Genomic DNA, 25,891 nt, shown 5'->3' on the forward strand with positions numbered 1-25,891 from the left:
CTTGAGTTGAGTAACACCTTAGAACTTCCTGCTTGCTCCTAAAAAAAAATAGTATGCGTGTTGAACTCAACATCTCATTTACATTTCAACAAAAGATATTTCTTTGGTTTTTTTTTCGGCTTTGTCCTCTTTATATACCAAAAAAATCAAATATTTTCAACACAACATATTTTTTTTTTTACTAAATTGATCTCCTCAAAACTCTAAATTATTACATTTCAACAAAAAATTATTTTAATGCAATTTATTTGTTTGAATCTACAATAAAGTGAAGAGAGAACACTTCCATAACAATCATTCTCTCTAAAACATCCAATATCTATTTAACTTGTGCTAAGTAGACAAAACATCCATCATTGTTCATGCTCTTAACATGCATGTTCTTAAGAGCTAGAATTTTGATTATATGCCTTCTCTCTCACCCGTGCCCTCTCTATAGTCTGAAATGTTAACTAGTGCTATAGGATATTAGTTACATTGAAAATTAAAAACTTTAACATTTTTAATGAATGATTACTTAATTTAGAATGTTTAAAGAGTGTTCGAAACACTCGTTAACGAGACTCATATATTTATATCACTTTTATCATTTCATCCTTTCTTTCATTTTAATCTATTTATTTTTTATTTTTAATTTCAGCTATCAACTATAAGTTATAAACTAGTTTGTAATTTTTTTTTCTAAAGAAAATTTGTAACTTATTTCCATGATTATTTATTTATTTTCTAAAATGAAAAAGAAATTCTGAAACCACATTCAGTTAGTTACTGGCGTGGAGAAAAGAAAACCTCTCCCGCCACTGAAAATATCTGTGGCTTTCTCTTCACACTCTCATCTATTCTAGGGTTCATTTTTATTTCAAAATCGGAACAAGTCAATGGCAACAACACTACAATCTCTTCGATTTCCTTTTCATCCATCTATCACACCCCCAAATTCACACACTTACCCCTCCTCTACCGTTCACTACACCCCAAAATCTAATACCTTCAACTCTTCATTCATCGCCACCCGAAACAAACGACTTCTTTCTTCTAGAGCTTTGAATTCGGAGTATAGTCCCACTGTTGCAGAAAATCTCGGCGATGTTAGTATTTTCACTGCTGCTGGGGAATCTGTCCTGTTCAAAGATCTTTGGGATCAGGAACAGGTGAGAATGGTTATGTTCGTATAAAAAAGTTTTGATTTTTACTCTTTTATGTTTTGGGCACATCCAAGTTTTTTTTATTTTTTTATTTTTTATTTTTTACTTAAGATTATGGATTTTACTTAATGGAATACTAGATTAATGACCCCTCGTGTTTGTTAATGTTGGGTTTGATTTGAAGTGGTATGAATTAATTAGTTGGAATTGATTTTAAGTTGATATATTAGTTGAAATTAATTCAAAGTAGTATTAGATCAGGGTCTTACTTGGATAAATTACTTATCTGCAGCTTATCACGATATGCACTTATGTATAAGCTATTTATAGCAAAAAATAAATTAAAGTTAAATTGTTTTCATAAAAGCTATAAGCTGTTTTCATAAGCTACATTGGAGAACTTGTGATAATAAGTTGAAAACAGTTTATGGACAATGTCTGTTTTCATAAGTTATCCCAAACAGTCTCACAAAACTTATGTTAGTAGATAAACTCAAATAAATCAATCAAAATAGATACTAGTTAGTTGAATTAATAGGTTGATGTTAATCTGTGTTGGTGATTAGAGTTAATTCTTGCAGGGAATAGCTGTGGTGGCACTTTTAAGGCACTTTGGATGCCCATGCTGGTAACTAACGATCTTTGCCTTTGTGATTTTGGTTATTAATCGGGATTTGTTTGAATGATAGATATTCTTACTGTGGGTTGTTTTTTGTTGTTCTTAGCTGGGAACTGGCTTCAACATTGAAAGAATCCAAATCAAGGTTTGATGCAGCTGGTGTCAAACTAATTGCAGTGGGCGTTGGTGCCCCCAATAAAGCTCGCATTCTTGCTGAACGAGTAATGTTTCCTTGTCCTCCTTTGTTATTTCAGTGTTTGACTGTTTTCCTAGGAAATTATGAGGCTTTAAAAGAGTAACATCATTTAACAAGTTTGTTTTTGAGTAGTTTAGTTTTTTTTTACCTCTTTAGAGTAGTTTCGGATGGAAATTACCAATCTAGTATCATCATTTAACAAGTCTGTCTGAGTAGTTTAGTTTTTTTTTTTTTTTTTTACCTCTTTACAGTAGTTTCGGACGGAAATTACCGATCTAGTATAGTCAATAAAATATTACCAAAACAGGGTAAATCGGACCTGGTATGTTTGACTTCAGCGGAAGTTGTACTTTCCATTCAAATTTAGGTACACTAAGGAAGTCAAATGTGGGGAGCACGACTTTCCTCCATTAAGCCGTACCTATCATGTACTAATTCCATGAAATCAAAACCAAATCTGTACTTCTCATGTACAGCTTCAGTCTCAATTATTATGGGTTCAAGAAAGTCGTACATAAATGGCAATCAAGCGATTTTTTTTTTCCTCTTATAATTGAAAAGTTCAAGGTTCTTCAATGCACAAACGGCTAGTATCTACATCATATAATGTTTAATTTTTATTTGTACAATTTTCATGCAAATACAATCATCGAGAATCTCATTTTGGCATCATGAATTTGCATCATTGAAAATCCAATCCAAGTAAACCTTTTCTAATCTGTGGACATACGCTGTTAGGGAAGAGATAGGATATAGAGAAGAAAAAAAAAGAAACCATCAAATTAAGTTAAACTTAGCATTTGACACATATCTAACAAACATCAAATAATAGTGAACCTTCACAGCTGTAGCATGAAAACTTATTCTCATGAAAGATTTGATATATTGAGAAATATTATTGTAAGAAAAGACATGGAGAAAATCTAGATGAACATTTGACTCACGAGAGCCTTGGCAAGAGCCTTTGCAAGAAATCCACAGATGATGAGCCAAAGTTGTTAAAAGGCTCTTGAGCTAGATAATTGAATGTAACCACATTGCATTTTAAAATATATTAATAGAAAAAGACTGAATTAGCAATATCAAACAATACAATGCCCATATCAGACACTTGTGTAATCATAACCAATTTCACACTGATTCTCTTTGATATATTTGTTCTTTTGGTTCACAAATCTTTATAGTAGCTTCAGTATAACCTTAATAAAGAAAACAGTTACATGAGTATATGTAATAGATCCATGTTGTGTCAGTGATATCGATACTGTGCCAATATACAAATTAAGCTCACAACACAAGGAAAGAATAAGGGATGAAATCCATTTCAATGACTTTAGGTAAATAACACTTTTTCACATAAACAAAATATAAGTATGCCAATAGTGGTTCAAAGAATAAGAAATTGACCTGCCATGACAATGATTAGAAAATATTTGTGAAAGATGGAATGATTCTGACTTAGGTTTACCTTGTCAGCTCCAGCAGCCAGTAACCATCAAGCTCTTTAGTGTTATAAAAAACTCTATAGATAAAGAAAATATTAATAGATCTATCTCATGATAAATTTTGAGTGTGACCAAAAAAATAAAGGAATGAAAAGTTAAAGACCTTATTGTTACTAGTATAGTTTGTGATGGATCTGCTAAGTGTGCAACCAAGTGAGGTATCATGGGTTCAGTAAGTGGGATGTAGGTTGGACAGGGAAAGACCGTGGAAAATTGTATTCACAAGCCTGCTTGGAGGAGTCATTGCGGTTGAGATCAGTGTGCCATCGATGAACAAATCCTCACTGACAAAGAAAGAAGAATGTGGTTGATATTTATGAAGTATCAGCATGATCCTCGTCAGCAAGAGAGAGGACATGGGAATGATTTAAAAAAAAAATTGAAATGCTGATCAGATGAAAAATATGCACAGATGACAGATCCATATGGTGTGTGAAATGTGTTGAGGAAGTGTTTGCTTTAGTGAGGGAGGTGGCCAAAAGGAAGTTTCTGTGAGTTGAAGAGATGCAGGGTAGGTTTTACCAATTTGGAACAATCGGTGGCTTGACACCTGTTGTTTTTGCCATTTGTGAGTTTTAATTATTGGTTACGAAATAGAAATAGAAATAGAAATAGAAAAAGAGATAGAGAATTAGAGATACATTTATACCATGTACGACTTACCTCTTTTTGGTGAAAGGTAGGAATCCATGGCCAATAATTTTATGTTTTTTAGACCAATTGTTATGTTTGTGTTTAAAGTCATCTTGGGTTACTAGTCTCAAGTATATTCTGGCTCAATGGTTTGTAGTTCAATTTTAAATCCACTTCATTGAAGGGTCACTATTTGTGTTGCAAATTTGCCAAAGATAGCAGTATGGATGATCATTTTAATGGATATGGTTCTCTACACTTTAGCATATCTGAATTTTGAAGAATATTCATCTAATTTACACAATTATATGGTATGAACATGTATTTGATGTCAAGACTCAACTGATATTTTCTTTTTCTACTGATATTGTATGTTCAGTTACCATTTCCAATGGATTGTCTTTATGCAGACCCTGACCGTAAGGTAATGCACGGATATCATGTTGAATATTTATCTACTAGAACTTATCTTCTTGTAAATGTTTATTTTAACCAATTTCGCCTTCTTTCAGGCATACAATTTTTTTGACCTCTACTATGGATTTGGCCGAACCTTTTTCAACCCAGCCAGTGTAAGCTTTACCTTGTACTTTTCTGAAATACAAATGTGTGCGTGCGCACGCGCATACATACATATATTATATATACATTGTTAGACATTTTCCATTTTTCATGCTGGTAAATATGTGGTTTGACTTCAAAATGACAGGCAAGTGTGTTATCGAGATTTGATGCTTTGCAAAAAGCGGTCAAGAACTATACAATAGAAGCCACTCCAGATGATAGAAGTGGTGTTTTGCAGCAGGTTTGATACATTAATCTGGTGGCAAAAGAATGAAAACAAACTTAATATTTTACTTTACAACTTGGGTTTCCTAAATTGATAAAATTCTTTACATTTTGTCAGGGAGGGATGTTTGTGTTTAGAGGGAAAGAGCTATTATATGCAAGGAAAGACGAAGGGACAGGTGATCATGCCCCCTTAGATGATGTTTTTGATGTTTGCTGCAAAGTGCCTGTTACTTAACTGCACTGTATAAAATTGTAAATTCGCATAGCATTAGGAATGTTCAGTTTAAGAAGATTTGTATTATTAGAATAGCATTCACTGTGAATCATACAAGATGCAACATATAAGATGCTGTGGATATATGGCTAAAAATCATATTTATATAATTCAATCTATAAATCTTTTGTAATTTATACAGTTTATTGGGAACATAATTATATTGTAACAACAAAACTTGAGTTAGAAATGACAATTATCACATATGTAAGCTGTTCTTGTTTTAACCACTACAATGAAATTGTAAATAGTTGTATATACCTAAAGACTGAAATTCTGAAAGTAACATACTAACAATAATGGTAATATAATTGTAAGTTGTAACTAAAGAATAAAACTCTCTTTTCTGTTGAGGCATATAGGGCTTGGTCATGGTGGTACTTGTGTTGGGCCTTTATCATGCCCTTATCCCCAAGCTGGACTATTTGGGCCCAATTTCATCTACCACCCATGTTTCTAAAAACCAAGACGGTTGCTCAATAGGCCCCTCAAAATTGCTCACATTTCTGAAAAAAGTCGATCTGGAGTTACGTTCCGATCGGGAGTGAAATTGAGAAGCCTATTGAGCAACCATAAAAAAAACAAAGCATAATTTTGGAATTATACTTGTGGACCGGACAAAAAAATTGCGTTTTCTTGTTTAGAAGGATATTTCTGGAATCTGGACAGCAAAAAACTGTTATTTTGGACCATCACATACAAGTGCTGTTTATATGTCATTCCCAGTGATAGAAATAGTTAGAAGATGTAATGCTAATTTGAGCTTTTCAATTGTTTTTAGTTTAAAAATTCTAAGTAACTAGTTTGAAGTAGCTGTAGCAGTTGGAGTGGACTATACACCACTAATCGGGTAAGGATTGTTCATTCTTTTATGACATTCTTACATAAATGAAGTCCATTCTATTTAAAAAAAATAAAATTAGGAACACACTTTCAAACACATTTTCTAAAGTTATTTGGTTAACTGTTGAAAAACTGGAATTACATTTGAGCCTAAATATACGTTGTGACTGCAAAGTGCAAACCAAACATATCCTTAACCTATCACATCATTCTTTGGTAGAAAAAAAAAGGTAAAAATGCACAAGTAAAGAAAGAATATCCAATGCCTTTTCCCATCCTAAATCGAACAGGACAATTATTATTAGTAAATGAAATGGTGTTAATGAAACAAGTGTTAATCAAAATAGTTATATTGGACATGACAAGACGAAAAAGTCGTAGTGATAAGAAATTCATATATGACTTGTAACTTTTTAATTACCATACAGAGTCATGCATTTTGAATATGCAGCATTTTCCATTTATGTACTAACTTCAGAATTTTGTTATTTAGACCGTTTAACTAATGTCATGTATTTACTATCAAGCACGAATAATTCTCGGATTAGGCGTGTCATGGTGTCGAACATGTGTCGTGTCCGACACCGACGCATATAATTACACTGAATTATGTGATTTTTTCAAACTATTAATGGTGTCAACGTGTCAGTGTCCGTGTCATGTTCGGTGTCTGAGTCCGTATGCGTGCTTTTAATAAAGAAAATGGCTATTTGTAATTTCAAATTCTGTTTTAAATCTGTCAAGTTTTAGAAACTAACCAACTTTTTGAAAGACTAATTTGGCGATTTCCTATAAAAGACACCATGCTGGTTTCTTGTTGTGTAGAGTTGTAGCAGATATATGATAGCAACCTGTGAGTGAGTCCAATGGGGACAAAAGCTTTGGCTTTTTCCTGTTTTTAACTGAAAGAAATCCGTAGCATTTCAATTTTCAACCATCCCACCAATTGTACATCGAATTTCCAAGGTCATTCCACCCTGTTTTACACTTCTTTGGTCTCTTTCATTGTCCTATGAATGTGAATAGTTTGGTTTGGATAGCCTTTAATAAATTAGGACTGAGCTATTTATTTATTTTTTCCACATTTTTCACCAAGTACTACTTATGGCCTCTTTTTCCTTGTGTTAAAGAAAATCTAGTATGTCTTCGCTGCAGGCCTGAAATTAATCTAGACTAGGTTGTCGTTTTGCCTATATCAAAACTAAAGTAGAAATGTGTTGGATCTTTGAATAGATTTATACCATAATTGTCACGCGGTAGAAGAATACTCCCATTTTTTCAAAAGAAATCAAGAGTTCCCATAGATGTTACCAAGATTTTTTCAATTTAGAAAACGACTTGATCGATGTTGATTTAACAAAATTAAGAAAACCCGACATTACTTAGATTTTGAGGTAATAATATTCAATTACCTTATTTTTTTACTAACCAACACCAAGTGTGTCATAGTCTCAAACGTGAGGATATATAATACTATGAACTTCAATTTACGAGAAACAACATCAATTATTTTTAGAGTTTCAAAAGATTTTCAAATATTGGTCGAGTGTAAGCCATATAAGATCATTTTCCTATCATAATAGTCATCTAAGATAGTAGAGACTTTTTGTCTAATGTGCATAAGTAAAATAATCTTGCAAAAACGAATAAGTCTGTTTCACATGATTAGCTTAACATGTCTTTTTATATTTAATTTGACCTAATGGTAAAATTTACCAATCCGATGATGAAAACTCTTTATACACGATGCAAGACTTATATCACTTGTAAAATTTACCATAGAACCGATCGATATTTAGTTGGATATTCGGAAGTAAGATGAGGCCATGAGGGTAAAAAGGAAAAGAGAATACTGAATGTTGTGGTCAGCAAAGTAGTCATAAAAGAGATTCTCATCCAAGAGTACGACATGTAACATTAATGCTAGAGAGAGAGGAAATGGACCGGGCGTGGGGTAAAGTCAAGTAATGGGGCTAAGAGGTACAGAGGAAAATGGCATTCCATTGGGTTGAATGAAAGCTTTACTTAAATACTCAGAAAGAGAAAGTGCACAAAACAACTTTTTCTTCCCATGCATACACTGTAATATTAACAGGTTTGGATGGTAATCAGATTAGTTGCTATCAAATTTCACTTTTTTCTGTTGACTCTGTATGCTTGTTTGGGCAATTCTATTAATTTCCATTTCTTTTCATTTCATTTTCCCATGGGATATTAGCAGGGTTCGTTTTCTCTATCAAGTTAACTTGACAATTTTTCTGTCTTCTGTTCACATTATTAATGTAGAACTTTTTACACTTGTGACTAACCAGTTCATACATCATTCATGTTTATGTAGTCATGTACTAATCAATTTCTTACTAGAAATGGTTTATTTGACAAATTAAGTCATTTTTACATATTTAGGTTGTGTGAACACACCAATCACAATTTTGTGACAGCACAAAGTCAAGTACATTGGTGGTCATTCGATTATGATCATACGATATAAATTTCAAGTACATATCTTAATCAAATGATCAGCGATATAATTGTCTACGTAAAAACACAACAATGTGACTGCACACAATTTAAATCTATATGTTTAAAGAATATTGTGTCCCACATTATTATAGCCTAATAGTTGATTGTAAGGACGTTTTATGTAGGTGTCTGAGTTCGATTTTAGATTTCCACCCTTCTCCTTCCATTTGTGAGTGTGGCCACCAGGCCACTAATCTATAGAAAGAAATAATGACTACATGATATGTTTGGTCCTTTTTAGGTTTTGCTTTAGTTCTTTTAAGTTATTTTTTGTTTGTTTGATCCTTTAAGTTACAAACGTTAAACACTTTAGACTCTTCAATTTTTTTGGTTTCACACATTTTAGTTTCTTAAGTTACAAACGTTAGTCCGCCCAAACCCGTAAGTTACAAACATGACAGCTGTATCTTAAGGGATCGAAATTACCAAACTTTTGTCAGGAAGGGAACAAAGTAAGTAATATTTCTTACTTAATGAACCAAAAAATATTTGAAGGATTAAAATGTCCAACATTTGCAACTTAAAGGTTTGAAATGAAAAAAAAAAAAAAAAAAAAAAACTTAAAAGGCCAAAAAGTAAATGATACAATTTTCATCGCTTAAAAATTAATTATATATTTACCATTTATTTGACTTCATGTAATATTTCTCACATAAATTTGGAATAAGGCTTGTTATGATAACCTCCCAAGCAATTTGTATAAGTTAAAAATAAGTTGAGCACAAGGAAAAAAATTACAGCAATTTGGATTTAGTTTATTTTGCAAAACATTGAGAATAAAATAAAATTTGTACAATTAGAGCTTCTCATCACATTGTCAAATTCCTCCCAGTGGCTGTCATTAAAAGCTGAAAATGTCTTGTACCTATGGAGCCATATTTTGTAGCAAAATTGTCCAGCAGATAGTGACAGGAATATAACATCCCCATCACACTGCAACCATAACAAAACAATTCCAACATATAACCGGCCAGACGGCCAATCCAACAACAAAGAAGCATATGTTATAAAGAATATTCTGTTTTACATTCTAATGTGACAAAAAACACACAAATTAATAATTAGCAACATTAGTATAAGATAGTTAATTTGATGTTTTTAGATTAGTATAGAGAAATTTAACACAAGAAAAAAAATGAGTGAACAAAAAATTGTTCTAGTGACCGGTTGTGCCAAAGGTGGCATTGGCTATGAGTATTGCAAAGCATTTGCCGAGAAAAATTGTCGCGTCATAGCCTCTGACATCTCAAGTCGGATAAAAGACATGTCAGATTTTGAGTCAGATAACAACATAGAGACACTCGAACTTGACGTTTCATCTGATCAAAGCGCTACTTCAGCCGTGGACACTATTATATCAAAATACGGACGTATCGACATTCTAGTTAATAACGCCGGAATAGGTAGCACAGGTCCATTAGCCGAATTACCACTAGACACTATTAGAAAAACATTGGAAATTAACACGTTGGGACAACTAAGAATGGTGCAACAAGTTGTGCCTCACATGGCTCTGAAAAAAAGTGGAACCATAGTTAATGTTGGAAGTGTAGTTGGGAATATTTCAACACCATGGGCAGGGTCATATTGTGCTAGTAAAAGTGCTATTCATGCAATGTCAAATAGTTTGCGGTTAGAATTGAAGCCATTTGGGATCAATGTTGTTTTGGTTATGCCTGGATCCATTAGATCAAATTTAGGGAAAGCTAATTTGGAGAAATTAAGTGATTATGATTGGAAGCTTTATAAGGATTTTAAGGAAGCTATATCGGAGAGAGCAAGAGCTTCTCAAGGTGGAAAAGCAACGGATGGTAGAGTTTTTGCTAGACATGTTGTTAATAAAATTTTGGCAAATAAACCACCTAAGCAAATTATTTTTGGTCACTTGACTGGTTTGTTTGCCTTGCTTTCTTGGTCTCCTCTTTGGGTTAGAGACATGTTTTTCTCATCACGTTTTGGCCTTGATAGAAAGGTTTGATTTGAGGATTTGTATGATCATTTTCTTTATGATCAAAATTCATGTTTATTCACTGTTTACTGTTTGAGTCAATGAAATAATTTATATACTGTTTTGTAATATGTGACTTGACAATATCTTGTTGCTATAGCTACTTATTGTGTTAGTATAAAAAATGGGGGTAAAATAGCATCATGCTAATGTTATAGTGAAGTTTTTATAATCCTACCAATGTAGATTACATATGATTTGATGAATAATATGTTGGATTTTAAGCTTAACATCACAAATCGATACTCATAGTTATTAATATTAGGAAGGTGATGATTGTTCAATTGCCTTAGCTTGAGATTTATTTACATGTTTTGTCAAAAAAAAAGAAACAAAGATTTATTTAGACATTTTCCTATCTTTAATCTTTGAACTTTATAAGGTAAGACCTCTTTTGGTCCTGAAAAGAAAAAGAAAGAACTATTTAGACTTATGAACCGTATTTAGGCCATATTTCTAGTTAAAGTGAAACATACATTTTTCGCTATAGAAAACCTAATAGTAATAGATTGCTAGCTCCAAATTGTGTTTTGTTTTTATTGTGTTAACTCTCCGGTTCTGAGGGAAAGGGATCTTGATAATTTGAAGTTCAATCGGGAGGTGAGTAAAGTTTGAACAAGAATTGCTCTACATAGGAATTGAATCAGGTTTTTTTGAACAAATCCTTTTTGAGGAGTTCATTAACCACTTGAGTTCAATTCTTTGATTAACAAAGAATCAGTGTCCGCCCCCGGGGCAGTGGTTAAGGAAGTCAAAAGAAGAAATATTTAATGCAATGATTACACAACTTTGAATACATATATTATCCTTTTTAAGTTATTATTTAAGCATTTAATGTAAATATTACCATATTTGAGTTCTTACTTCTTAATCAATGTTCCGAGGGCACCAGGTAGCATGACCCTTATATTAATTAGCTAGTCCGCTATTGTTTACAAGAACATAATCACAAGGGAAAAAGCATGGTGAATGGAAAGAAAGCAAATTTGACCAAGGCAATGTATAAGAGCTCTTTATTTATCTTTAACAAAATGCTTCAATCTTGGGGCAAAATGTTAATTGGTCTCTACTCTCTAGTGCTTGTTGGGTGGATGTAGTCATGATTACCACAATCAAAAAGAGAGTATTTTTTCTATTTCTCAACATTCCTCCTTGTCTGGTCCTGCGCTGTATCTTTTCTTTCACTGCTAAAAACTCCGTTTTCGATCTCTTTTATCATGCAAAATCATGCACTATAGAATTCCTGTCTCCACGAAACTGGTCACGCAAATTTGCATGTAAATTAATCAATCATTGTAATGATCAAATGGAATCTATATATCTATATATATTTAAAGTATCAATAGGGTTAAGTCTAACCATGCACAAGTGTTCAGAGAAATTTTGCGGGGGAATTTCGGGCATCCGATTTTGATAACTTTTTTTAATATATTTGCTATATTGTTAAATTTGCATTGTCCGATTTCAATTAAAGAGTCTAAAATGCATGACTGCGTGATTGCGTCGTTTTCAGAATGTAGGGAAACCGGGTTGCAAACATAGCCAGTACTGCATTGTAGTGGGATTAATAATTAACCAATTTGCTAAACGTATAGCAAGGACTGTACCAAAAATCCCTTCACATAAAGTAAGGTTGCTGAGGGTGAATTTTGGTTAACTGTCCCACATTCCCACTACATAGAAGAATGATAGAATAAATTAAAATTCACCTATCTTTATTAAGGGAACATCTATACTTGATCCAAAGTGTATACTTTATTTCATATTTTCTTCTTGCTCCATCAAAAAGTGGTTGGTCGTTACTTATTTGCATCACCAAAATGCTTATGATAAATTACATTAGCACATATACTTTTGATTATATTATTGTATCTTCAATTTTTACTTGGATAATTGGAACATGTTCTCTTTAGACCTCTGGTAAAATTTGTTCTCTATATTTCTATGGGAAACCAACCAAAAATCCCATGTTGGGATCAGTAAAATATGTCAAAGTGCTTTATTTATTATACAAGTTGAAGATGAGTCATGACAATTATAAACATTAGAAGAAATGAATAATTATAGAAAAAAAATGAAATGAAAGATTTAGTGATTATTTATCCACTTGTTAATTTCCCTATTGAAGAATGTTGATGACTTCACATATATATTACACTTTTTGTCTTGATGCAAATATTGACATCAATAAGGACCATCTCAAAAACTCATGTAATGTATTTTGCACCCAAATTTTTGAATTATTATTCTTTTATCCAAAACCTTCCTATTCTAGGTGCCTTGTGAATGGTATAGTCACCGAGTAGGATTGGGCCAGGTCAGATCATGTCACATTTCAGAATTTTTATTTTATAGTGTTTTTGTTCTGTATCCTACCCCCACACCACACTTTGACTCCAAAAAAGCACCCTTGACACTAAAGTCATGTGGGTACATTCCTTTAACCTCCTCAAACATGATCATTAACCTTATTTTGTGATTTAAAAAAAGAGTTAAATATGTTTTTGGTTCCTATAAATATACTAATTTTTCGTTTTAGTTCCTCTAAAATTTTCCTTCAACTTTTAGTTCCTATAAAATTTTCAGTCACTACTTTTAGTCCCTATTTTTAAGTTATTTTTCATATTTTTTAATGAAATTGTGCAGAAATGTGTAGAATATTGTAAAAAAAAAATTCACAAAAAAAGTTAGAATTTTTTAACAAAACACAAATTTAATATGAATTTTTAACCGTAAAAAATGTAAAAATTCATATTAAATTCATGTTATGTTAAAAAAATCTACTTTTTTTAGGGAGAGATTATTATAATATTATGAATTTTTCTGCAAAATTTTATTCAAAAATATGAATTCTACATATGAGTTTACTTTAAAAGAGGGATCACAAGTAGTGATTGAAAATTTTATAGGGATTAAAAGTTGAAGGAAAATTTTAGAGGGACTAAAACGAAAAGTTAGTATATTTATAGGGACCAAAAACATATTTAGCCCTTAAAAAAATTAACCTTGTTTTGTTTTTTAATAAAAAAATATGATTTTCAATTATACTTGATGAAGACATTGGTAAATTTGTAATTTGAAATCTTAACAATCGTTATGTTTCTATGGAAACATTCTTTCTCGTGATATTTTAACTTAAAGGTGTTAATTGAAACTCCTCAACTTTCGATTTTCTTCTGATCTTTGCGCGAATGCAGTAGAAATAAACGAGTGATTGAGATTCTACCCTAATATATTTTTTTTTACGGGACACACTAATAGTACTCGAACTTTATGTGTCACGTAATACACATGAACTACAATGTGCTAAGTGAGGGTTTAAAAGTTAAAACTGTGGACTTCAAATAAACTGATGCAATATTACATAACATTATTGAAATTTAGCCTCAAAAACATACTGTTAGTTAACAGAATTGTGGTGACCCCATCTCTAAGAAAGTGACAAAAGTACAAAACAAAGACAATGCTTTAAAGATGGAGTACCATAGTTATACCTAATGGTAATTGTGTGTGTTCCTAATGAATATCCAAAAGGAGATACAAGCCCACACCGCATTAGCAGTGGAGAATGGTGTAGTACAAAGTTGGAATTACAGCCCCTATTATTATAACAGTGGGGTACTGGTGGCAGATACATGTCCTCTAGTTAGGAAGTATTGTAGGGGTCCAGAGCAGTATCTACGAACTGTTTTTGAAGTGACTGAAGGGAGCTAGATGGATGAAGGATTTTGTCTATGCCCCGTGAATATTTACAAGTGAAAAATCTCAGTAATTTTTGTTAAAATTACTTTGACAAGTCAACCATTGTTTTAAATTGCGGTCACAGATGCGGTTGCCATTGCAGATACTGCTGCCGCTGCGACACGTATGATAATGTGTTTATAAATGGTCGATGGTCTGGTTGCCCGACAGTCTAGCACATGCATCGTGTCTCTAGTTGGGGTATTTAGAACTCTCGTACTTGTAATTGTAAATTGTCTGGTTGTTTAACACATGATAGTATAGACGCATTTGCAACCTTTCGTAGAAGATGTGATATTGTTTCGAACACTTATTTATTAATAAAATTCCTTTACCTTACCTTACAAGTGTAGTGATTGTGTTATCACCACACAAATTGTAAGAAAAGCAACCAATCAAACAAAATAGAATAGCAAGTTTCACTACAATAAATGAATTTTATGTTACATTTTTGTGCTTTGCAATGTGCACACCTAGCATGACCAATAAATATTGAGAGGGACTTGTTGCATCCACTATACAAGAATGTGGTCTCTGCCTTCTCCATTTTTTGGTGAAACACACAGGTCTTTTTTTGGATGACAACAACTATTTTCCAATAGGGTTTTCAATTATTTATTATCATACAAAAGAGTGTGATAAGTGAGAACACACTCTTAACACAAAAGCAAAAAAAAGGGAATGAAAGGAGCGTAGAATAAAGCAAAAGTGAAGGTCTTTCTCATACACGGATCCCCATAGAATGAAGGCCTAGCATTGCTTGCTGGAATACATTCTTTTTGTTTAGTTTAAAGGAACTTGCTTTGTTCCCTTTAGATATACATATACCCTTATATACTAACTAAGGCACACAAAAACCAAAGAGAGTTTATAGATATATTTCATTACATTGTTTGTTAGATACTTAGATATGGTATGATTAGTATATGATTGAGTTGCATTGCTTCTAGACATATTTTCCTTGTTATTTTGTTATCTTGTGAGAGAAAATATGAAGAGAATGGAAAACAATGATGATAGTGTTGACATTAACAATGAAAATAACTGGTTAGGTTTTTCACTCTCTCCTCAAATGAATAATATTGGTGTTTCTTCACACACTCATCATCATTCACTACCTTCTGCTACTGCTACTGCTTCTGAAGTAGTTCCACTTCAAGCAAGCTTTTACCATTCTTCACCTCTTAGTAACTTTTGTTACTCTTATGGACTTGAACATGAAAATGCTGGCTTGTATTCATTACTTCCCATTATGCCTCTCAAATCTGATGGATCTCTTTTTGAAATGGAAGCTCTTAGCAGGTCACAAACACAAGGTTAGTTCAAAGTTTTTTGTTGTATTATGTGTGTGTTAGTGTATGCTAATTGTTAAAATTCTTGAATTTTGATCCCACTTATTTTTATCTATATTTGTGAAGCAATGAGTACTACTTCAGCACCAAAACTAGAGAATTTTTTAGGTAATGAAGCTATGGGGACCCCTCATTATGCATGTAGTAGTACTGTGACAGAAACAATGCCTTTGAGTTTAGACAGCATGTTCCAAAATCAAATTCAACAAAACATGAACATGAACAACCAACAACATTTGTCATATTATAACTCAACTTTGAGAAACCATGAGTTGATGTTAGAAGGGTCAAAGCAAAGTCAAACATCAAGTGGAAATTTCCATCAATCAAACATGGGTGAAGATCATGGACTTAGTGGTTTAAAGAACTGGGTTTTAAGGAATTTTCCAGCTAGTCATGGACATGATCAGTCAAAGATGATTGTTCCCGTTGTAGAGGAAAATGAAGGTGAATGTGGATCCAATATTGGATCAATGGCTTATGGAGATTTGCATTCTTTGAGCTTGTCAATGAGTCCTAGCTCTCAGTCTAGCTGTGTTACAACCTCTCAGAATATGTCATCTGCTGTTGTTGAAAATTCTGTTGCTATGGATACAAAGAAAAGAGGAAGTGAAAAATTTGAGCAGAAGCAAATTGTTCATAGGAAATCTATTGATACTTTTGGTCAAAGAACCTCTCAATATAGAGGTGTAACAAGGTACTTATGTTGTTTGAAGTTTTTATGTTTTTTATTTCTCTTGTTATTTATTTATTATTTTATAATATAAAGTGTGTTTTGATTTGTTTATTAGGCATAGGTGGACTGGGAGATATGAAGCTCATTTATGGGACAACAGTTGCAAGAAAGAAGGCCAAAGCAGAAAAGGAAGACAAGGTAAGAATGATACTATGTGAACATTTGGATTCACACGATGATTTTGCGGACGGTCCAAAATATAGTTTTTGTCAAAATTACGGTGTCATTGTGATTTCGTTAAATTCGCTCTGAATCTAAAGATCTTGTCACTTTTAGATTTTGTTTTTTCCTAGTGTATTTTTTTGTGACACATTTATTCTGAAAGATTTACATTTTTTTATTTGTCATTTCTCATTCATGTTTTTGTTTTTTGTTTTCTTTTCTTGGCGGGGAATGCTTATGCTACTCAAATATTTGATGTGACACAGTTTATCTTGGTAAGATTTCCAAAGTCATACTAGAAGTATCTTTTTGTTATTAGATTCTGTCTGAAATTCTCTGAACCTAGATTAACCAAATCATTTAATAATTTGCTTATGTTTTTAACATGAGGAAAATTAATATTTATTCAAGTCATTCCAAAATTTTGATTTTAGGTGGTTATGATATGGAAGAAAAAGCTGCTAGAGCTTATGATCAAGCAGCACTCAAGTATTGGGGACCATCTACTCACATAAACTTCCCTGTTAGTAATAACAATCATTAGTTTGAATGTCTGTCTTTTGTTTCAATTCCATTTAAAAGGTAATATTTTTTTTTTTTAATTACATTCTCTTATAAACAGTTGGAAAATTATCAAAATCAACTTGAGGAAATGAAGAATATGACAAGACAGGAATATGTTGCTCATTTAAGAAGGTAAAAAATCTTTGCTAGTTTTTTCTATCATATCATGTTACTTGTTCATAACATCTTTAACTTTGACCTTATCAGAAAAAGCAGTGGATTCTCAAGAGGGGCATCCATGTACAGAGGAGTAACAAGGTCTCACAGGCTATATCAATTACTTAGTATTAACCATTAAAATTCAATTAATAATATTTATTATTTTTCTAAAGTATTTTTTTTTTTCAAACTCTTGTTCACTTGCTAGCAGACATCACCAACATGGAAGATGGCAAGCTAGAATTGGTAGAGTGGCTGGTAATAAAGATCTATATCTTGGAACTTTCAGTGAGTTCTTTCATACTCTTTGTTTAACTATTTTTCCATTGATCATGTGCCAATTTAATATTGTAATGTCCTAGACACATGTGGATATGTTTAATCACTTACATTTTCTTAAACTATTACATCGTGTCAGTGTCATGTCTAACGTTCATGTCTGTGTGAACGCTAGATGTCACTTACATAAATGTGCCGCTAGTAGCTGTGCTCATTTAAAAATATGTTGTAATTTTCTCAAAATTATGTTCCAATGTTTGTGAGATCGAAATTCCAATGTTAGCATAGAAGTTAAAGCTAATTACTATTCTCATTGAAATGAAATTTTTAGGTACTCAAGAGGAAGCAGCTGAAGCCTATGACATTGCAGCTATAAAATTCAGAGGAGCTAATGCAGTGACCAACTTTGATATAATAAAATATGATGTTGAAAAAATCATGGCTAGTAGTAACCTTCTTAACATTGAACAAGCTAGAAGGAACAAAGAGGTGGTAGATATTAGTTCAACTCAATACATTGATCAGAACAAGCCTTCTTCTGCATATGACAACAACAGCACTCAAGAAGCCATTTCAATGCAGAAGAGTATGGTTCTGTATCAATCCTCCCAACATCAACAACTTCAACAGAATCAACCAAGATTTGAGAATGAAAGAACTCATCAAACTTTTTCCTCAGTGTCTTTGGATAACATGTTTCATCAAGAAGTAGTTGAGGAAGCAAGTAAGATGAGAACACATGTGTCAAATGCTTCTTCATTGGCTACAAGTTTGAGTAGTTCAAGAGAAGGTACTCCAGATAGAACAAGCTTGCAAAATCTCTCTGGAATAATGCCTTCAACAGCTTCAAAACTATTGGTTACTTCTGCTCCAAATAGTAATTTGAATTCTTGGGACCCTTCACAACATCTTAGGCCTTCCCTTTCTTTGCCTCAGATGCCAGTTTTTGCTGCATGGACTGATGCATAGTCCCTTTCTTTTTCTCTCTATCACACTCTCAAGTAAAATTTCAATTTTTTTTTTTTTTTTTTTACTTTTTGCATGGAGGGACAATATGTAAGAAATGGTGATGGGAGCTAGTAAAATTGAGGGTTTACTTCATTATTGAACTTTTTTTTTTATATAAAAAAGTTTAGATAAGTTAAATCTCACATGATCACTTGTGTCAAGGCATGTTTCGAGGCTCGAAATACTGCTTGAACCTTTTAAGTAACTACATTTGAATAGTTAAGACAAGAATTGCCTAAAGATTTTGCAATCCTTTAAGGCATGAACATTTATATTACAACAAAATGCGAGAAAATGTGACCGGTGCAGTTGAAATTACCGACACACCATGCCGTTGCAGAGACCTCAAAATCCTTTATATTGGACTATAAAAAGATGCGAAGGCTATAAAAAGGTGATGATTGAGAGAATGAAATGATTAAGGCAATATGGTAATGTGGTAGACAACATTCATCATTATTTTCAACATTTGCAGGTCCCAAATTATACCAAGTTGGGCCTGAAATATCTATTTAAGTTTATCCTTTGACCATAATAATCCTAATGTTGACGTCATTGGTACTGATTTTTCAAGTCCTGGGTCATTATTGCTTAATACCTTTTCTTGTTAACTTTGTCTAAAGGTAGAAGATATTCTCTTACTATACCTACTTGAAACAAAAAAGCAGCAGTGGGGTGCAAAATTAGATTCCTGCAGAATGAATGACTTTATGTGTGATCTGATTGATGACTTAATTATAATTATCCTATTGCATTTTGTCTTGTTAAAACTTTACAAACCTTTCTTAAATTATTATAAACACTGCTAATGATAATTGACTCTAAAATGCAATCTTGCCTAGGTTCATTGTGGAATAATAAGTTAATAACTACCTTAGTGTGACCAACTTAGCAACACATGAGCTATGATTTGTTCTTCTTTTTCTGCTCTCTTGTGCATATATATGATCTGAATTTGTGTTAAAAATGGAAACTCCGTTGTTATTTAGAGAGATAAATTATTCAATGTTTTAAGAATATGATTTGTTCTTCTTTTTTGTGTTAACCCCTCCGATTCTCTGAAGAATGAGGTCTTGGTAATCCGGAGTTCGATCGTGATGTAAGTATAGTCTGATCAATAATTCTTCACTCAAAAATAAAACTAGGGTTCTCCCGAACTAGGAAACTCCATTGTTAGTTAGAGAGATACTTTTATTTGTATTAAAAATAAAATAAAAATTATTCAACATTTCAAGAATATGAAAAATCATAAATATTATGCCTAGAAAATTAACTGTTACATATGTATACATATATATATTTAATGCAAGAAATTTATATATGATGCTCCCATAAATCAAAATTTATGAATCCGTCCCTAAACCAAATTAAAGGTTTATTCAAATTTACATTGACAATAGGAAACAAAATAACATATAAATTTTCCTCAGCAGCAGCATTCTCCAAGATTGATTATCCAAGTCTCAATATGCTGCTAAACACATGCAAAAAATAAGTTCTCAACAGGAAAAAATGTATTTGGTCACGCGTACCAAATGTGAAGACTACAACACTAGCTCATTTCTAGTGGAAAAAATAGTATATCCAGCAAGGATCCTCTTTATTTTATTTTTTTCTCTTTTACCTTTAATTTAGTGGGCATGCCCTCCCTAAAATTTGAAAAGATAAAGTGTGTAGCATATGGCAACCAAATAGATCCTTACAAGGCAAAAGCAACAAAGGAAACATACATGTAAAAGGTAGCATGCCGACGGAAAGATTTACGTCGACAAATATAAAAAAACATTGTTGTCTTGCGGTCAAAAAATATCAGCCATGAATAAGAAGAATTTACAAGCTTCGTGGGGAAGGGGTTTGGAAAAAGTTGAATAATTCATGCAGAAATTATTATGCAAAAGTTGATAACATCTTTTTTTAGGAAATAAATCTTGTACATCTTAGTGCTGATGAATCATTGGATGTGATTATTCACCGAAAATGTGTATGATATGATAGAGATAAGAGAAGATAAAGAGAAGGATAAAAATATGATATGATGGCGACATGATAGACTAAATTTATTTACTTTGTCAAAAAAAAAAAAAAATTATTTACATTGATGTACTTCATCTTAGATCTATTGTCAAAGCTTGCGATGTAATACCTATGTTTTAGATCTCTCTCATTCATCACCTCATTTTTCTTCCGCTTAGATCTAACAACTCTATATTCCATTTTTTAAGTGGTTATGAATGTCATCATCTAAGGTGCTTCACTTTCCATTCTCTCTTTCTTCATATCTTTTTCCTTTTCATCTTCCATGTTTTCAATTCAATTATCATTTATCTATCCTATGTATTTATATTAAATTCATTATTATATTCATATCCTCCTTCTATGTTGAATGCTTATACATTTACAATAAAATGCATAAATTTGTTTTATGATTTGCTTATATTTATACGTAACACTCTCTTTTGAAGATTACACGCTTCTTCAATATAATTTCGATATCATGTGTAAAAATTCTTATCATTATTTTCAATTCATTATTTTTCTATGTTTGTCATAGGCATCACATTTTCATAAGAAGTAATGACAAGGAGACAAGCAAGTTCCACGAGACGCAATGGTGGAAGCTTTTCATTTTCAGGAGTCTTGAATTCCAAATTAAATTGTTCTCCCTTATTGTTCATCACCCTTGTCCTTTTGGTAATTTCATATATACATATTTTAATTTTTAATTTCGCTGGTTTTGTTTTTAATAGTACAATTATGACAATGAATCCTTTTTAATTTTGGTTTAAAATCTCAGGGAGCTTTCCTTCTCATTGTTTATGCTTATGGTGGGTCAGGTAACATGATTTAAAGACCTTTCTCATCAATTTTTTTTGATGAGGTGTACTAAATTTATCTCATATGTGTGTAATTTAATATGTTCAATTTTACCAACATATATACTTCCACACTAGATTGATAATTTAATATGTTTCTATGTACATATTTATGGACTGACTAGCTCTAAAAAAAAAATATTTATGGACTGACTAATTTTATATTTTCAATTAAACAGGTCTATTTAAAGTAAGGAAGGATGTTGTTAGCAGAGTTGAAGGTAACTATGTGACCATGTTTATTTAATATGATTGACACTACTACATGTAATAATTATTGGTTACATTGTGTCTATTTTGTTTTGAGAAGCCATTTGCATGAAATTATTAGTGATTAAATGCTAGTAAAAATTTGAACAAGTTGTGTACATAAAGAAAAATAATATTACAATGATTGTTCATACTTTTGAGTCTTAAAATCTAGATTGATCAAGTGAACATTCGAATTCTTCACAAAAAAAAATAAAAATATGAACCCTATGAGTTAAGGGCTTGAATTACGTGAAAAATTTGTCATCATGTTTGCTTAAAATAAACTCATTGTCTAGAGATTTTTTATGAAAATATGATGTTCAATACACCATGTGCGGATGTTTTTATACCAATGTAGTGATCCTCAATTTTTAGACTTCCATATGCTACAATACAATTTCATGAATTCAATACAATTTCATCTAAGTTTAACCAAAAGAGGTTTAAGAGGGTTCATTTATTTTGAATTCAATGATACAACTTCCTCTAAGTTTAATTCAAGGATACAACTTCATCAAGTTTAACCTTTTGGATGCGTTTGATATAACTAGAGACCGATTAGTAAAAGTGGCTAAATTATTAGTCGCTAATATTACCGACCCATTTAGGGACCAAACTGACATTTTTGGCCTCTAAATTGGTGACTATATGTAACATCTTGTTTTGTTATATCTTGTAGGTGATTTTTCATGCACATTTGAAGTTCAAAGTGTAATTCCTATTTTGAAGAATGTATATGGTGAAAATATGAAAAATATCTTGCATGTTGGCCCTGAGAGTTGTTCAGTGGTATCCAAATTGTTAAAAGGGGAAGTTGAAGCATGGGGTGTGGAGCCATATGACATAGAAGATGTTGATAAGAATTGCAAGGCTTTAGTCCATAAAGGCATTATACGTGTTGCTGATATTAAATTTCCTCTACCATATAGACCAAAGTCTTTTTCACATGTTATAGTATCAGATGCTTTGGATTACATGTCTCCAAAATATTTAAACAAAACTCTTCCTGAGCTTGTAAGAGTATCTGCAGATGGTGTTATTATTTTTACAGGTATTTCATTTTGAAAATAAAATGTGTTCTCTCTTTCACAAACATACTTGATTTTTTATCTTTCATGTGCTAGATCTTTCAATGATAAATTATGTCAAAATGTATCCTCAATTTACAATCTGAATCTTAATAACAGTTTTCTTACTCATGTCATTTTAGTTTTACTTTTTCTTGTTGTAATTTTAAGGTTATCCTGGACAACGGAGAGCTAAACCAGCACAATTATCTAAATTTGGTCGCCCGGTGAGTGGCTTTCTCTTGATGGCTAATGCCTAATAGTTTTATTTAATCAAATGTTAAATATGTTTCTTATCCTTGTAAATATTCATATTTTTCATTTGAATTGTTTTAGATTTCTTTTTCTTATCATTGTTGCTGACCAAAAACAATTATGCTTTTATTGTGAAGGCGAAAATGCGGAGTTCGTCTTGGTGGAAAGAATTTTTCAGTGAAACAAACTTAGAAGAAAATGAAGTTGTTGTCAAGAAGTTTGAACAAGATGCATCTAGGATGTCTTACAATCCAACTTGTCAAATTTTCCACATCAAATCATACAACTGAAATATCTTGAAATTTGAGTATAATATCATCAATCAAACAATTTTGTTTTTACCACTTATGGACAAGCATTAAAATGTCTGCTGCTAAAAGAATAGGCAAAGTTAGAATTAGTTTATATGAATATTATTCTTATGTGTCTTTAAATTTTCTTTATGAGTTCTTAGAGGGTTGTTTGATAAAATTATATGATTCAAAACAAAAAAGTACACATTAAAAATGAGAATCACGTATGCCTCCTTTTGCAAGCTTGATGAGCTAATATAATGAATTTATAAGAGATAATTTGAATGATTTTAGCCTCATAAAATATTTGAAGTGTCGTTGTATAAGACTTCAATTGCCTTCTGCTTATTGAAACCATAGCATCACATCACCATTCAACATCATTTGAGAAGGCATTGGATGAAGGAGTACAAACCAAGAAGAAGGAAGCTGAGTAGAGAATGTTGGCAGTCGAGAGTGGGGGAAAAGAATGTTAGGTGGAATGAAAAACAAGGGGATTGATATAATGAATTTTAGCATGGAAACATGCTTAATTGAGTCTATATGGACCTATGCACCTTATACAAGTGATATATTACTTGCCAGTTTTAAAGGTGAAGGTTCGTAATGAAAAGGTATGCAACTCAATAAAATACTATATATAAGTCAAAATTATATTTCCATAATTATAGGGGCTTGTAATAAATATAAACCTTGATAGATAATACACTTATAAGATCATTTATAAAGAAAAGACACTCCTTACTTTAGGAGCTGGTTTGTAAGGATAAGTTAGACTCCAAATTTCAACATGGTATTAGAGTTTGTCGAATTCAAGGGCCACCTACCTATCAACGCAGCAAGCTCAAAAAGAGTGTTGGGCATGAGGGGTTGTTTTGGGAAAAACTGAAGTCTCACATGAATAGATGAGACTCTTGATAAGAGTTTATAAAGAGGAGACAAAATCCTTACATTAGAAGCCGATTTTGTAAGGATGAGTTAGGCCCTAAATTTCCAAGGTTATGATCTTCTTACCCTCGCATATTTTCAAAATTTCAGTAGTACTAACCATGTTATGAATCCTATGAGTGAATGAAAAATGAAAGAATAGAATGAATAAAAGGAAAAAGAGGTTAGAGAGAAAGAAGAGTTTATTGTAATCTAGTTATTCATTGATTGATGAAAGAAGCATTACAACTAGTTATATACACTTGACTTGTGATGCAAGTTATTAGTAACTAACTCACCAAAATAAAAAAAAATGGTTATGTAACTAACTATCCTATGATAATGGATTAATTATTCTAATAAAACCCACATTTTCTCCATTTTATGTAGAAGAATTTATCTTTGAAATTTGGGGGGTGGGGGTGGGGTAAGAGGACCTAGTGTCAAAAGTACTATCTATGTTCTCATAGTTAGACATAGCCCAATTAAGACCCAAATGAGTTGCCCAATTGGTATAAAGGCTAGGCATTGAGTTTAGTCCTTCAATTTCTTGCTCAACTTGTAATCCAATGAGAAAATTGTTGTTCCCACATCAAAGGTTGCTCATAAAAACCATGAAATTATCAATATAACTTCATCGGCAGTTAACTGCCGATGGATTTTGGGGTTAAATTTATCATTTTATAGTGTTTCTTAGCATTGTGTGAAGTGGAAAAAGGAATTTTCATCCGATGAATCATAATCTCCAACCGTTTCTTTTTCCACCCTACTGATTTCTTGTGTGTCCTATGAATTTTGGATTATATAATCTGATAAGCGTAAAACACCCCCTCATACCCTCCAAAACAAGTTAAAACACCCTCCAAAACACACCATTTTTCCATACTATAATTTGAAAAGAGTGATCGAAGGTTGGAGGATGGTATAAGAAATTATCTAATTTACATTTTTTTGACAAAAATAAATGATATTCTTTCATTCAAAATGATAGAGTACATCAATACAAATTCAAAGTCGTTAAAAACAAAAATGATGAGTCTACGAACAAACTCACAACATTCCTGTTAATAACATAAAACATAGGAGTGCATATGCCATTATGCCTACAAATATGACTATATTCAAGTTTTCATAATACTCATATCTCCAGATTTGCAACGTTGACGACCTCAAAGTGATTGATCGGACATACATTTGTTCAAAGATAATCTTTCAACCTGAATCAAATAAACACCACACTAAGACGAGAAATCAAAATGACAACGCACAAAGATGGGAAATCAAAACAAACAGAATCGTGCAAAGACGACGAAATAAAAAAAGGCTAAAATATGCTTTTCCCTGCAAATATAGCGAGTTTGGGTTTTGGTCCCTGGTAATTTTTTTTTTAATTCTTCCTTGTAAATTTTTTTGTTTTTTAAAATAGTCCCTGTGTCCACTTTTTTGCTAATTTGTCATTTTTCTGCCTACGTGTCAGTTGCTGACTGTGTTAAGCTTCCCACATGTCCTCCACGTGGCAATTATGTCATTTAACATATTTTAAAAATTCAAATAACATATTTTTGAAATTTAAAAAAAAACCAATTAATTTTAATTAAAAAAACAGCAAAAAAGGGGTAATTTTAATTTCAAACAACATTCATCTTCATCAACAAATTAATTCACCTTCAACCTACAAACCCAGA

General features: G+C 32.1%; 4 protein-coding genes across 4 annotated transcripts; all 4 read left to right on the forward strand.

The window, feature by feature from the left end:
• Positions 1-742: 742 nt before the first annotated feature.
• Positions 743-5,370, forward strand: LOC11413408 (thioredoxin-like protein AAED1, chloroplastic). Its single transcript, XM_003608514.3, has 7 exons — positions 743-1,151; positions 1,727-1,773; positions 1,871-1,985; positions 4,478-4,522; positions 4,611-4,670; positions 4,808-4,903; positions 5,006-5,370. The coding sequence occupies exons 1-7, from the start codon at positions 879-881 to the stop codon at positions 5,123-5,125; spliced, it is 756 nt and encodes a 251-aa protein (XP_003608562.1). The 5' UTR covers positions 743-878; the 3' UTR covers positions 5,126-5,370.
• Positions 5,371-9,641: 4,271 nt separating this feature from the next.
• Positions 9,642-10,695, forward strand: LOC11409323 (short-chain dehydrogenase PC-15). The gene has a single exon (XM_003608515.4). The coding sequence runs from the start codon at positions 9,666-9,668 to the stop codon at positions 10,506-10,508; it is 843 nt and encodes a 280-aa protein (XP_003608563.2). The 5' UTR covers positions 9,642-9,665; the 3' UTR covers positions 10,509-10,695.
• Positions 10,696-14,868: 4,173 nt separating this feature from the next.
• Positions 14,869-18,779, forward strand: LOC11411880 (AP2-like ethylene-responsive transcription factor ANT). Its single transcript, XM_024780324.2, has 9 exons — positions 14,869-15,595; positions 15,698-16,328; positions 16,423-16,505; positions 16,796-16,804; positions 16,964-17,052; positions 17,152-17,225; positions 17,301-17,351; positions 17,464-17,540; positions 17,863-18,779. The coding sequence occupies exons 1-9, from the start codon at positions 15,271-15,273 to the stop codon at positions 18,498-18,500; spliced, it is 1,977 nt and encodes a 658-aa protein (XP_024636092.1). The 5' UTR covers positions 14,869-15,270; the 3' UTR covers positions 18,501-18,779.
• A 1,677-nt stretch (positions 18,780-20,456) lies between these two features.
• LOC25493537 (probable pectin methylesterase CGR2) lies at positions 20,457-23,397 on the forward strand. The gene is made up of 7 exons (XM_013602054.3): positions 20,457-20,785; positions 21,091-21,230; positions 21,334-21,373; positions 21,592-21,633; positions 22,344-22,715; positions 22,903-22,958; positions 23,124-23,397. The coding sequence occupies exons 2-7, from the start codon at positions 21,114-21,116 to the stop codon at positions 23,274-23,276; spliced, it is 780 nt and encodes a 259-aa protein (XP_013457508.1). The 5' UTR covers positions 20,457-20,785; positions 21,091-21,113; the 3' UTR covers positions 23,277-23,397.
• Positions 23,398-25,891: the final 2,494 nt, after the last annotated feature.

Source organism: Medicago truncatula, chromosome 4 (genome assembly GCF_003473485.1).
Source record: "Medicago truncatula cultivar Jemalong A17 chromosome 4, MtrunA17r5.0-ANR, whole genome shotgun sequence".
Taxonomy (NCBI): domain Eukaryota; kingdom Viridiplantae; phylum Streptophyta; class Magnoliopsida; order Fabales; family Fabaceae; genus Medicago; species Medicago truncatula.

What these genes read in the sequence shown, in the direction of transcription:
- LOC11413408 (XM_003608514.3), top strand. Translation starts at nt 879, where the DNA reads ATGGCAACAACACTACAATCTCTTCGATTTCCTTTTCATCCATCTATC. An exon ending in CTCGCATTCTTGCTGAACGA is followed by an intron (nt 1,986 to 4,477) that starts GTAATGTTTCCT and finishes TTGTATGTTCAG; the next exon opens with TTACCATTTCCAATGGATTG. An exon ending in CCTTTTTCAACCCAGCCAGT is followed by an intron (nt 4,671 to 4,807) that starts GTAAGCTTTACC and finishes TCAAAATGACAG; the next exon opens with GCAAGTGTGTTATCGAGATT.
- LOC11409323 (XM_003608515.4), top strand. Translation starts at nt 9,666, where the DNA reads ATGAGTGAACAAAAAATTGTTCTAGTGACCGGTTGTGCCAAAGGTGGC.
- LOC11411880 (XM_024780324.2), top strand. Translation starts at nt 15,271, where the DNA reads ATGAAGAGAATGGAAAACAATGATGATAGTGTTGACATTAACAATGAA. An exon ending in CTACTCACATAAACTTCCCT is followed by an intron (nt 17,053 to 17,151) that starts GTTAGTAATAAC and finishes TCTTATAAACAG; the next exon opens with TTGGAAAATTATCAAAATCA. An exon ending in ATGTACAGAGGAGTAACAAG is followed by an intron (nt 17,352 to 17,463) that starts GTCTCACAGGCT and finishes ACTTGCTAGCAG; the next exon opens with ACATCACCAACATGGAAGAT.
- LOC25493537 (XM_013602054.3), top strand. Translation starts at nt 21,114, where the DNA reads ATGACAAGGAGACAAGCAAGTTCCACGAGACGCAATGGTGGAAGCTTT. An exon ending in TCATCACCCTTGTCCTTTTG is followed by an intron (nt 21,231 to 21,333) that starts GTAATTTCATAT and finishes TTAAAATCTCAG; the next exon opens with GGAGCTTTCCTTCTCATTGT. An exon ending in TGTTGTTAGCAGAGTTGAAG is followed by an intron (nt 21,634 to 22,343) that starts GTAACTATGTGA and finishes TATATCTTGTAG; the next exon opens with GTGATTTTTCATGCACATTT.